The sequence below is a fragment of the Cajanus cajan genome, chromosome 11 (assembly GCF_000230855.2).
Source record: "Cajanus cajan strain Asha chromosome 11, NIPB_CcT2T_4, whole genome shotgun sequence".
NCBI classification, from domain to species: domain Eukaryota; kingdom Viridiplantae; phylum Streptophyta; class Magnoliopsida; order Fabales; family Fabaceae; genus Cajanus; species Cajanus cajan.
In genome coordinates this window covers 29,619,574-29,632,473 of record NC_138527.1, presented here as the reverse complement: position 1 = coordinate 29,632,473, position 12,900 = coordinate 29,619,574, and the positions used below count along the sequence as shown (strand labels likewise).

Genomic DNA, 12,900 nt, shown 5'->3' with positions numbered 1-12,900 from the left:
TAATATTTTATAATTTAAATTATTATTTTATTCGTTCGGAGAGAATTTCAGTTCACCTTCGGAGGCCGAATCATTTTCCATATTTTATTCGGAAACATTGGGAATGTCATGCCATACATGTTTGACTAGTCAAAGGAAAGATTACTTTAGAGTAAAATCAAAGTTCCTTATCTTAATCAAATAACTTATCCTTCTACTTGTGCTAGTCAATGAAAGATTGTGTGCTATTAATTATAGGTATGTGTTCTTACCGGGAATCTGAGGTAGGGATGATCTGCTGGGTAAGATCGGTGAGCCTCTTTCACGGGTACGTTGATGTTCTAAGATGGGGGTGGTACCTGCAAAAGAGACTCCGATGCTAAAGTTAGTGTTTGTGAGTGTATGAGTCTCGTATAAGTAATGCATGTACCTTTGTGTGTATTAGGGTTTTGTTGGGCCTTGGGTCTGAGATCAGTTTATGACCTAATTGGATAGCGAGCCGACGTCGCCTAGTGCGTGTCCGAGGTCACTCCGCGCTGTGATGCCGAGCTCGAGCTCGGCATAGCGGTACGGATAGTACACTAGCCCCCTGAGCTCCGAAGATCGTAGGTCGAGGAGTTAAGACTGAGCTCGACAAGGGGTCGTGACTTTTCGCGTACGCCTATTTGTCATGACGCCATGTGTCATAACCGTCACCTCGTTCCCATAACGCGTGGGCGGCGCGGTGACAAGATTGTATTTTTATTTGTTTGATGACGTGGCCTCTTTGGGCCGATGTGGTGTTCCGATGTCCATGTTTCATGGTCGGGCTGAGGAGCTCGGCAATAATGAGCTTACTGCTTGGTTAGGCTGGTAAACCTTTGACCGAGTCAGCAAATTGGTGAGGGACAAGTCGGCAACTCGGCTGGCCAGTACACTTGCCCCCCAAGCACCGAGTGATGTAAGAGCAAAGGGGCTTTTAAGGAGTTCCCAAATTTGTTGTTTGAAGGTTCAAATTCGACCTTGTTAAGTAGATGTGATCTCAAGGTTCGGACTCGACCTTGGCATATCAAGGTTCGAACTTGACCTTGGTTAAGAAAATGTGATCTCAAGGTTCGGACTCGACCTTGGCATATCAAGGTTCGAATTCGACCTTGGTTAAGAAAATGTGATCTCAAGGTTCGGACTCGATCTTGGCATATCAAGGTTCGAACTCGACTTTGGTAACGTAATTTGTATTTGAAGGTTCGAACCCAACTTTAACATCAAGGTTCGAACTCGACCTTGGTTAAGAAAATGTGATCTCAAGGTTCGGACTCGACCTTGGCATATCAAGGTTCGAACTCGACCTTGGTTAAGAAAATGTGATCTCAAGGTTCGGACTCGACCTTGGTTAAGAAAATGTGATCTCAAGGTTCGGACTCGACCTTGCACTAGTACATAATACACATTTTACGTCGGTTAGTTTAGGGGATTTTACGTCAGAAAAATGTCCGACGTAGAAGCGGGAGACGTAAATTTACGTCGGGGCGCGAAAACCGACGCAAATTTACGTCGGACATGTGAAGGTCCGACGTAAAAAGTCATAAAAAATTTAAAAAAAAAAAAAGAAAACAAGTGCAGCAGAACGGCCCGTTCTGCTTGGAGAACGGGCCGTTCTCCAAGCAGAACGGGCCGTTCTCCAAGCAGAACGGGCCGTACTTCTTGGAGAACGGCCCGTTCTGTTTGAACAACGGCCCGTTCTCCATGGAGTACGGGCCGTTCTGCAAGCAGAACGGGCCGTTCTGCTTGAGAGACCCAGGAGCGCGTTCTCAGGTAGACTTGGTCACTTCCTTCTCCATCTCCAGCTTCAAAAACTTGAAACAAACAGATGAAAAAAACATCATTTACGTCATAGAACCTCATAGAAAAGCCCAGAAACAGAAAAACACAAACTTGAAGATGGTACCTCGAAAAATTATAAGGAAGGAAAATACACATTTAGTCGTATGAACGCAAACTGCTTGTTTTTGTCGTATGAACGGAGACTGAATGATAGAAAAATTATAAGGAAGGAAGGACCGAAGGAGTAGGAGGCGGAGGGATTTACACAACGAAGAGGGAGAGGGTTTACAGAGAAAAAAAATGAAAAGTGATGAAAAGTGAATGCGCGCGGTGTGCCTCGCGCTCTCTTATTCAAATTTGCGTCTTTTTTACGTCGGACCTGGTAGGGTGCGACGTAAATTGGACTTTTTACGTCAGACCTTCCCAGGTGCGACGTAGATTGGACTTTTTACGTCGAACCTTACCAGGTGCGACGTAAAAAAGTTCGCAAAAATTACAAAAATGCCACCGCATTTTTTTTACGTCGGATTTTCGTATTTCCGACGTAAAAGGGGTGACGTAATATACTTATTTTCTACTAGTGTTGGCATATCAAGGTTCGAACTCGACCTTGGTTAAGAAAATGTGATCTCAAGGTTCGGACTCGATCTTGGCATATCAAGATTCAAACTCGACCTTGGTTAAGAAAATGTGATCTCAAGGTTCGAACTCGACCTTGGCATCAAGGTTCGGATTTGACCTTGGCAAGTCGTCATGGTTAATGTGCCAATACCGAAAATGTATGGGAAATGGAGTTGCTTTGTTGATTTATTTCTGAGGCGTGCCTCGTTAAAACCTTCCTTGGCCAAAAACCTTTTTCTTTAGTGGGAAAAAGGCTGAGGAGGAAAAAAGAGTACATCACCTGAATTTACAAGTTAAGAGAAATAAAATTTGAGGTGGGTGGAATTCCAAGTTCCAAATTTTCCTTTGGAGGGGTCTGTTCTTACTTCTCCTAGTAATCGCCAAACAAGGTCGCCAACTTTAAATGTTCGTGGCCTGACCTTGGTCTTGCTTTCCTTGTGGTTTGTCACGAATTGCCTTGTGAAACTCGGCATGCTCCTTCATCTGGATGTACCCAGCAGCGCGAGCTCGGAGCTCGTCCATGTCGAGAGGAGGTCGTCGGCAAAAGGTCCTGGCTTCAACGCCATGAGCATGGAGTGCAGTGCGACCTCGGGATTCAGATTTCGGATCTTTACTGAGATGGCGGCGAATCGTTCCATGAACGTCCGGAGTGGCTCGTCGTCACTATGTCTGAGACTGGCCAGGGCAGCTGATGTTATGTGATGAGGTCGGCTCGTCGCATACTGTGTTGTGAACCGTCTGACCAGGGTGTCGAAGCTGTCAATTGACTCGGCAGGTAGCTGAGTGTACCAGTTGAGCGCGACCCCTTTGAGCGAGGTCGGAAAAACCCTACACAGGATAACATCCTCATTAGTGTAAAGATTTACCTGTGTGGTATACAGATCGATGTGCTCGTCCGGATCCGTGGTTCCGTCGTAACGGTCGATGTGGAGAGGCTTCCACCCGAAAGGGAGAGGTGTTTCCATGATGCCGTCCACAAAAGGATGACGGCGAAAGGTCGCCTGATTTCCCGTGACGTGGGCAGGAGTGTTGCTTACGTCATGTGCCGACCTGTTGGTCGGTGTGTGAGACCGATGTGTGGCAGGCCTGGGGGTTGGTGTCCTAGCCGCTGTTGGGGGTTGAGAAACCGAGTGCCCTTCCTCCTTATGCAGGTTGCTTTGTTGAGGGGGTTGATCAGAGGGACGCCGAGGGAGTTGAGCGTGAATACGCTCGTTCTCGGCGCGTAGCACCGCTAGGTCAGCCTCATTAGCGGTACGCATCGCGGCTAGGTCAGTTTCGTGCTTGACACGCATACTTTGTAGATCTGCGGCGTGTTGCTACCGCATCTGCTCGACTTGCTCGATCAATCGTCTCAATGTTGCTTCGTTATCCATGTTAGTGGTGTGATCTAGGTCGTCTGTTGCGCGTCTGCTATGGCTTCTGGTGAAAACCATAAGCGTGGCCGATAAGAGCTGTCTTGATCGGCCCCACGGTGGGCGCCAAATGTTCTTACCGGGAATCCGAGGTAGGGATGACCCGCTGGGTAAGATCGGGGAGCCTCCTTCACGGGTACGTTGATGCTCCAAGATGGGGGTGGTACCTGCAAAAGAGACTTCGATGCTAAAGTTAGTGTTTGTGGGTGTATGACTCTCGTATAAGTAATGCACGTACCTTTGTGTATATTAAGGTTTTGTTGGGCCTTGGGTCCAAGATCAGTTTATGACCTAATTGGATAGCGAGCCGACGTCGCCTAGCGCGTGTTCGAGGTCACTCCGCGCTGTGATGCCGAGCTCGAGCTCGGCATAACGGTACGGATAGTATAGTATGAAATGATAATTTTTAATTTAATGTAAAGAAATAAGAATTTTTTAAAAATAAAGTTAATATAATTTTCATATAATTTATTTTTCAACAGATTTTTTAATATTTTAAATAAGCAGAGAGAATTTTCTTCACTTTTTTTTCTTCTGAATTTTATTTATCCATTTACTTCTATTATTTTTCTTTTCAATTTATTTCTTCTCAATTTCATCCTATTCTAAAAAGAAAAAAGTATTTGTATAACTCACAGTTAGATTAAGATTTGGATCCGAGGCAACCATCTCACACATCTCTATTTCTTTTTCGACTTTTATTCATTATTTCTTTGTCTATCTTTTAGTTTCCTTTCTAATGAAATATCAAAATTCACTTTTTACCCCTAGTCTTTTTATAATAATAAAAAAAATCAAAATTTAGAATGATGAATAATTAAGAAAAATTATACAAGACCCAAAATTAAAATTTACTCATTTATATTAACTAAAAACATATTTCACGTACCTATCTTTCAATTGTATTGTACTATGCACTCTACACTAAGATTTAATCTACAATTCACAATCTCATCTTAGAAATCTTGCACTTAGAATATTTGTCGCAACTGAGATCGTAACGGGATAACAAAAATAAATTATAAAATAGGGAATCGTTACTAATATTATTTTTTTACGAAAAAATATTAGAAAAATCATAAAGTAGAAAATAGTCTACGAAAACTAGATTTTGAGTTCGGGAGTCGATTACGTATATGGAAGGTATTAGCACCTCACGACGTTCATCCTAAGATGATTACTTTTAATTAATTAAACAAATTATTTATAAAATATTTATCTCACCCTAGATTAATTAACATTAAAAAATGTATTTAATTTAACTAATGCATTAAAAGGTTAAAATTATTATTTTTATATAAAAAGGAAGATAATATATATATATTTTATTTTTTTGGCTCGACAAGATTTATTTCTTACTCTTACGTATCTCCATATGTAATGAAGAATCAGAGTCCGTAATTCTTTGGTAGAAAATACTTGTGTGTTGATATTTTTAATTAAATTTTATTTTTGTTAAATATAGGATTCTTGAACTATCTCAGCTCATTCACCCTAAAAATATAAAATTGACTAAGGTGTACACCAAAGTCAATTCAATAGAATTTTAATTATAATTATTGCTATAGATATTATTATCTTAAAAGATTTTTTGGTTGGACATTTTGTTTTTAGAGAAAAAATTTAAAGATATCAAGTTATCACAACTTGTATTTTAAATTCAAAGGTAAGATGTCACATCTAATTAACCATTCCTCCAATAAAATTTTGATACAATACTTCAAATATTTATATTGAATATTCTAACATTATATTTTGATACTTAATCATATTTTGAATTTAAATAAGATTTTAAGATGACAAATAATCTTTTTTAAAATGACAGATATTACTAAAATAATAATAATAATAATCATAAAAAATAATAATAAATAAAATAAATAAAATAAAATAAAAATAAATAAACAAAAAGAAGTGAGTTCAATATACTCACTTTTCTTCACTCAAGAAGTGGTAACTTGTTGGTCTCTTCCTCTAGATTCCCTCTGGTCTTCAGAGAGTGTAGAAGAAGTTCAAAGTAGAGATGTGTGTGTGTCCTTTGAGAAGGCCAAGGTGATGCTATTTATAGACTTTTAGGAGTAACCGGAACGGCCGTTCTGGGGTTGCATCTTTACTCACAACGGCCATTTTTGGAACGGTCCGTTCCAATTAGGGAACAACCCGTTCTGCGCTAGAATATATAGGTATTTTGATAATTTGGGAATGGTTTGTTCTGGACTATAATTTATAGGTCTTTTTAATAGCTTGGAACAACCTGTTCCGGGCTAGAATTTATAGGTCTTTTTAGTTGGTTGGAACGGCCCGTTCTGGGCTAGAAATTATAGGTCTTTTTGGAAGGTTGAAACGGCCCGTTCCAGTTTGGGAACGACCCGTTCTGAACTACTAAAATCATATGAAAATTACTAAATTACTCTCCACAAAAGTATGAAAATTGAGGTATTACATTTAGCTTCCATATTTTTGTCTTTTTTATTTTTTCTTGCATATATCTTTTTTGCTATTTTTTTTAAAACAAAATTAATATTTTCTGGACGAAATTGGATTACTACAATATTGATTTGGGACCAACACATATAATAGAGTTTGTTTAACTATATAAGTTGAGATAGTATATTTGTCTAGAGTTGATTAGAGGGCTGGTGTAAAATAATTGGTCCTAGTTTGACTTACTCAACCTTTGAGTATGTAAAATTATATATCCTCGTAATTCAATTCTATTTGATTTTCAAACTTGAGTAGATTCTTCATAATTAGTTATTTGATCATTCTATTATTATAGGATGACCAAAGTGATTAAATTAATTTAATTAGAATCATGTCTCACATTTAGGCATGCACTGGAGAAGAAAAATGGTAAGTGATTCATCATTTGAGACTATAACTGTAAAGGTATTACTTCACAAGAAGAGTTAGGATTTCTTGGAATGACTAGGAAAATTAATTGACATTCATCCCTATATTCTTTTCCAATTAGTGTTGAGTCTGGTCCAAAATTTCATCCTTTAAAAGACTCTTTGTCAAGCATAGTCTTATCTATTGTATCGAGTATGTAGAATTATTACTATAGAGTGTCTTAAGGCTAGATTTCATACTGCAACAACCGTAATCCACATTATAAGAATGACAATACCCACAATTGTAATTACAAATACAATTTAAAACCTAGCTAGATAGCATAGGCTAACTAATTTAAGTGATTTTTTTTAATTTATTGGAACAATTATCATTAATAAAATAACTCAAAATGATAAATCTCAAATACTAAAACTACAGTCTGAGTAACTAGACCCTTTTAACCAACTACAACTTTGAGCGACATTCATAGATTCTTATAGAAAAGCACATATGCGATATCATGTGAAATTATTTTAAACCTTGTGATATTCGGCTATCTTTCAAAAACAAGTGCAAAAGTGGTGTCAGGACTAAAAGAATTAAGAGAGATCGAATTCAATAGACATATTTGCTTTAGAAACAATGAGATGAGTATCGGTTAATTAAAAGTATTTTTGAGAACTTTTTTACCGAAAAAGTTTGGAAAAAAATCTTTTAAAGTAGTATCCAATAATAATCATATTCATATTCAAGCTCCATTTCCATGCACAACACATACTACTATATACATATTGCGGGTCCATTCTGAATAAGATGGTTGATTTTAGTTGGAGAGTAACTTTCAAAGAAGGACAAAAGCTAAGGGATCCGTAAATAAGTAGAAACTTGAAAGGAAGTCATCAAAGGCATGTGAAGAAGGTGTCATATATACCGGATAAATGAAAGACAAGATGCTTAATTTTAATGAAAACATAGATGCATATCTTTTTTTTTTTAATACATTAGAAACTAAGAGAGATAGAGAGAGAGAGGTAGCAAATTCTAAGGAGAAAAAAAACAGTCAGCAACATCTACAAACACAAGGTTATTGATATGTATATCTCTGCTGACTCTATCTTCAATAATTTCATAAACTACATTAATTGGACTTTAATTTCTATTTCTACTGATGAAACTACATCAAATTTGATTTCATTTTGCAACAGCCTAATTTAATTTGGAAGAAGCAATTTATTATCTCATGGTTAAAAATTTGGAACATATCAAACTGAAATTTGAAGGAGCTTTCGAATGTAACGGCCTGGTGTGTGTTTGGTTTTCATTAAAAACTTACAAAATTATATTCAATGAAAAAGACAGAAAATGTTATTTCTTGATTTGATGCTTTAGAATGTGTGTTTTTTTGTTCAACGAAACTTAATAATAAAACAATCATGTTTCTTTTTTTTTTTTTTGGTAAACAAGGGGGCTAAAAGCCCAACTACAAGATTCTCAAAGGAAAACTACCAGACTTATCTGCATCTAACAAACTATGAAGAAACTCAGGAGGGGAATTGAAAATTGTCATAACTTCGCCCAATGGCAATTTATATTTAGCCAAAAAGTCAGCAACTTTATCCGCTTCCCTAAGAATATGGGTAAATGAAACGAAATTCACTTGTCTTGTGAGCTCTACTATTTCCTGCACCAAGGTGGAGCATGGGTGTGCCGAAGAACAACCTTCAAGGATTAACCGAATTTCCAATGAAGAATCAGATTCAACCATAACTCTGCCACTAAGTTTACGAGATTGAATAATGCGAAGTCCATGCAAAATGGCCCATAACTCAGTTTGAATAATGGAACATCTGCCAATATGACAGGAGTAAGCTAATATAAAACGTCCTTCCTCGTCACGAAGAATCCCTCCACATGAAGCACCTCTCGCTTGCGAAACTGAGCCATCACAGTTGAGTTTGAATAAGCTTCTAGGAGGGCAACACCACTGATACTCAGGGGTGACAATCAATGGAGGTTGTCTTAGTGAAAATTGTTGGATCTCTAGGGAGACGCTAGAAGATAAGGAAGATATTCTAGCTTTTATTTTTGCTATAAGTTGATCAGATGAAGTTTGAGAATTCTGAAATAAAACTTGGTTACACCTATGCCATAGGGAATCAAGAGCAAGAGCAAAGCAAGTCTGCCAACCTTCCCACCGAGATCCTGAACGTGAGAGATTGCGAACCAGCCATGCATGAAGCTCGTCAGTAAAAATATGCTCATCAGAGGTTGACCCAAGTAGCTTTCGCCAAACTACTTTAGCAAACGAACAGTCTCTCAAAACATGTAACGTGTCTTCTGTATCGTGCATGCATAAACTACAAGATGGGTTGTCACTTAAACCAAGCTTAAATCTGCAAGCATTAGTTAGTAAACTATTATGAGCTATTTTCCAAAGGAGAACACGTACTCTTTCAGGACCCTTCCAACGCCATATCATCTTGAAGATTGGAGGGGAGTTTGTCACCTGCATGGAACTAGAGATCTCATGCGCAGACCTTAAGGTAAAGTTACCATCAGTTGTATTATCCCATACTACCCTATCCCTTCCAACGCCTGCATGAGGAGGAGCAAGTCGTTGAATACAAAGCCAAACATTGGGAGGTAAATAACTTTGAATTTGATCGATATCCCAACCACCTAGGTCGTCTACATAGTCACTCACCGCCTTTAATAATTCTCCAGGAGGTACAAAAGACAAAGCCGATTGTATTAACGGCTCTAGTCCTGGCACCCACCTGTCGTACCAGAATTTCACCGTGATACCATCACCAATAACCCATCTTAGGTGCGGTTTCATAAGCTTCCAAGCCTCACACATCCCACGCCAGAGGTTTGACATCTTTTGTTTCTTTTCTACTCTTGGGAGTTGTTCATCCAAACAACCATATTTGGATTTAATAACTTGAACCCACAACTTCTCCTTCTCCGTGATCAGACTCCAACAGTTCTTCATCATGAATGTTGTATTCACATCTCGCATCTTGCGAATTCCAAGGCCACCTTTATCCTTGGGTAGACAAAGCATCGACCAACCAATAGTATGAATTTTTCTACAATCTTCACTATCACCCCAGAGGAATTGTCTGCATTTCTTATCGACCTCATCACAAATACTACGAGGTAAGCGTACCATTTGCATAGTGTAAGAGGGAAGAGCAGCAAGAACCGATTTGGTTAGTGTTAATCTTCCAGCAAAGGATAAGTTTTTGGCTTTCCAATTACTAAGCCTTTGAGTTATCTTGTCCATGATTCCATGATAAGTATCCCGATTCACTCTAGAGTGATGGAGGGGAATGCCTAAATACTTCCCAAGATTCTCAGCTCGTTGAAAACCAAAGGCTGAACTAATTTCCTCCCTTACAGTCCTAGCCACATTCTTGGAGAAGAAAATCCTTGTTTTTTCTTGGCTAATCTTTTGTCCAGAGCTGCTACAAAAATGATTCAAACAAGATTGAATGATCTCTACTTGGTTCATATTGGCTTCTGCAAACAATATCAAATCATCAGCAAAGGCCAAATGGGTTAGAGAAGGTCCTCCTCTAGATAACCGAATAGGTTTCCACAATTGTTGAGTGACAGTAATATCAATGAGATGAAATAATCGCTCCATGCACAAAACAAACAAGTATGGAGATATCGGGTCACCTTGTCTTATGCCTCGAGATGGAGAGAAGGCTTCCAACACCTCTCCATTCCAAAGCACCTGAAGACTAGCAGTTGAGATACATGACCAAACAAGGTCAATGAACTTAGATGGAAGCCCAATATCTTCAAGGGTATCTTTAATAAAGAGCCAATTTAATCTATCATATGCTTTTTCAAGGTCAATTTTGATGGCCAACCAACCTTACCTGATTTGGAGCTCATTGAATGAATAACTTCCTGTGCTATAATTATATTATCCTTGCTATTTCTATGGGGCACAAAGCTACATTGATTCGGATGGACTAACTTATCCATGACTCGCCTAAGCCGATGAGATAATAACTTAGTGATGATTTTGTAAGAGACATTGCATAGCCCTATAGGTCGCATATGTTGAAGCTGAGTAACATTGTCTATTTTTGGAATTAACGTAAGAAGAGTGTTGTTAATATCAACCACTTTCTCAGGATGAGCTTCAATCTCAAGGATAAGATTACATAACTCTGTTACAATAATATTCCACTGAGATTGATAAAAAATAGCTTGAAGACCATCAGGCCCAGGAGCTTTAAATCCATTCATACTCTTGATAGTTAAAAGGATCTCCTCTCGAGTTATATCCCTGCCAAGCTTTTAAATATCAATCCTCGAAAGACAAGGAAATGAATTAGATAAACAGTAAGGTTCGTGACCACCAGGTTCATGGAAAAGATCTTTATAAAACCTAGTCACCATTGTTTCCAATTCAGATTGTTGGGATATATATCCACTCTCCATTCTCGTTAAGAAGTTTCTCTATCCGATTCTTCCTACGTCGTATTATAGTTGAACCATGGAAAAATCTAGTGTTTCGATCTCCCATAAGTAACCATTTGCACCTAGATTTTTGAAACCAAATTAATTCTTCTCTTTGTAAAACTGTCTCTAGTTCCTGCCATAACTCAGATTGAAGTTTTTCCAAGAATTTATTTGGTCCGGAGAAAAGCTTACTTGCAATGCCTTGTAATCGACGAAGTAATCGTCTCTTGGTAAGGAAGACATTACCAAAGACCGATTTATTCCACTTAGTAAAGGCCTGTTGAATATTATTAATCCTCATGTTCCAACGTGCATTGGTAGTCCATTCTTTTTTGAGTAACTCTTGAAAGCTAGCATGAGTCAACCAGGCAGCTTCAAACCGAAATGGTCTTCTAGAGCAACGCATATAACCATTACTGGAGAGCTTTAACAAAATAGGGACATGGTATGACTTCAAGGGATTCAAGTGAGTGAGGACAGCCTCAGGAAAAGCAATTCGCCATTCATAGGAAGCCAAGACTCTATCTAGCCTTTCAAGGAGGGAACCACGTCGCCAAGTATAAGGAGATCCTTGGAAACCAATATCAATGAGGTTGCACTGCTGAACAAATTGTCTGAATGCATTATCCCCACATCTACTACTAACTCTAGAACCATTACTTCTTTCATAGTCTCTTAACACTGCATTAAAGTCACCCATAAGAGACCAAGGTCCATCCCTCCCAGAAGCCAATCTGCATAAGTCCCGCCACAACTCAATACGGAATTGAGAGTGGGGGTTAGCGTAAATGAAGGTGCAGTGCCACTGTAAAAAGTCAGAGCGAACTTTGACATGTAGAAACTAGGAAGATTGCTCCACTATTTCTAGGTTCCACTTTTGAGAATCCCAAAAACACCAAATACCCCCAGCATGCCCATGCGCTTCAACAAGAAAATAATTGTCAAGGTGAATTCTATGAGCTACATGTTTCGCTCTTTCACCACTGATGTGAGTTTCAAGTAGACAAAGCACACCCACATCATACTCCTTGATGACATCATTCATTAAAGAAGAGAAACCTTTACTGCCAGCTCCCCGACAATTCCATGAAAGAAAATTCATTGAGAACGGTTTTCATTGTTGGACTCCGAGGTCCGATCAGCTTCGTGGTGCACCTCAGCAACCAAATCCATAGATGGAGATTTTGAGATTTGGTCCTTGGCAAGACCAGGATCAAGGTGATGACGCAAGGCTGCCGCAAAAGCTTGGGTTTCTTCATCGGGATTGATCACCTGTGTTATAGTGCAATCCAAAGTCAAATTGGCGTTTTTATTATAATTCCTCGATGAAATATTACGCAAACCTTGTAAAACCAATTTGGTATTCTCTTGTTGATTTACAGGTTCATGGTGATGACGTGATGATCCAAGTGGTTTGGAGGGCCCCACTTGATTTATTCCTAATGATTGGTTTCCGTGATGTGTGACATGTTGCACGTTAGCTTTTTGGTGCAAGATACTTTTTTTATCCATTAAATGACCCAATTGCAATTGTTTGCCACGTTGACCTTGCGGATTTTTTCCTCCCAATGGATTACGTAGTTTCACTATATTACGTGGTTGTTGTATGTCAACCCCGGATATTGTGGCAACCTTCGCATTATCGGGAATAACATTTTTTGAATGATATTTTGCCAATTCATCAATGCTATTAGGTTGAGAGATACCCATCTTGTTAATATCCGGATCCTGTTGCGGTAAATCTACCTTATACTTAGAGAGAATA

General features: G+C 38.7%; 1 protein-coding gene across 1 annotated transcript; it reads right to left on the bottom strand.

Annotated features, from left to right (window-relative positions):
* Window positions 1–11,082: 11,082 nt before the first annotated feature.
* Window positions 11,083–12,053, bottom strand: LOC145953497 (uncharacterized). The gene is made up of 2 exons (XM_083067466.1): window positions 12,039–12,053; window positions 11,083–11,940 (listed from the first exon to the last, which is right to left on the bottom strand). Exons 1-2 carry the CDS (start codon window positions 12,051–12,053, stop codon window positions 11,083–11,085), a joined length of 873 nt encoding a protein of 290 aa, XP_082923592.1.
* Between the last annotated feature and the right edge of the window lie 847 nt (window positions 12,054–12,900).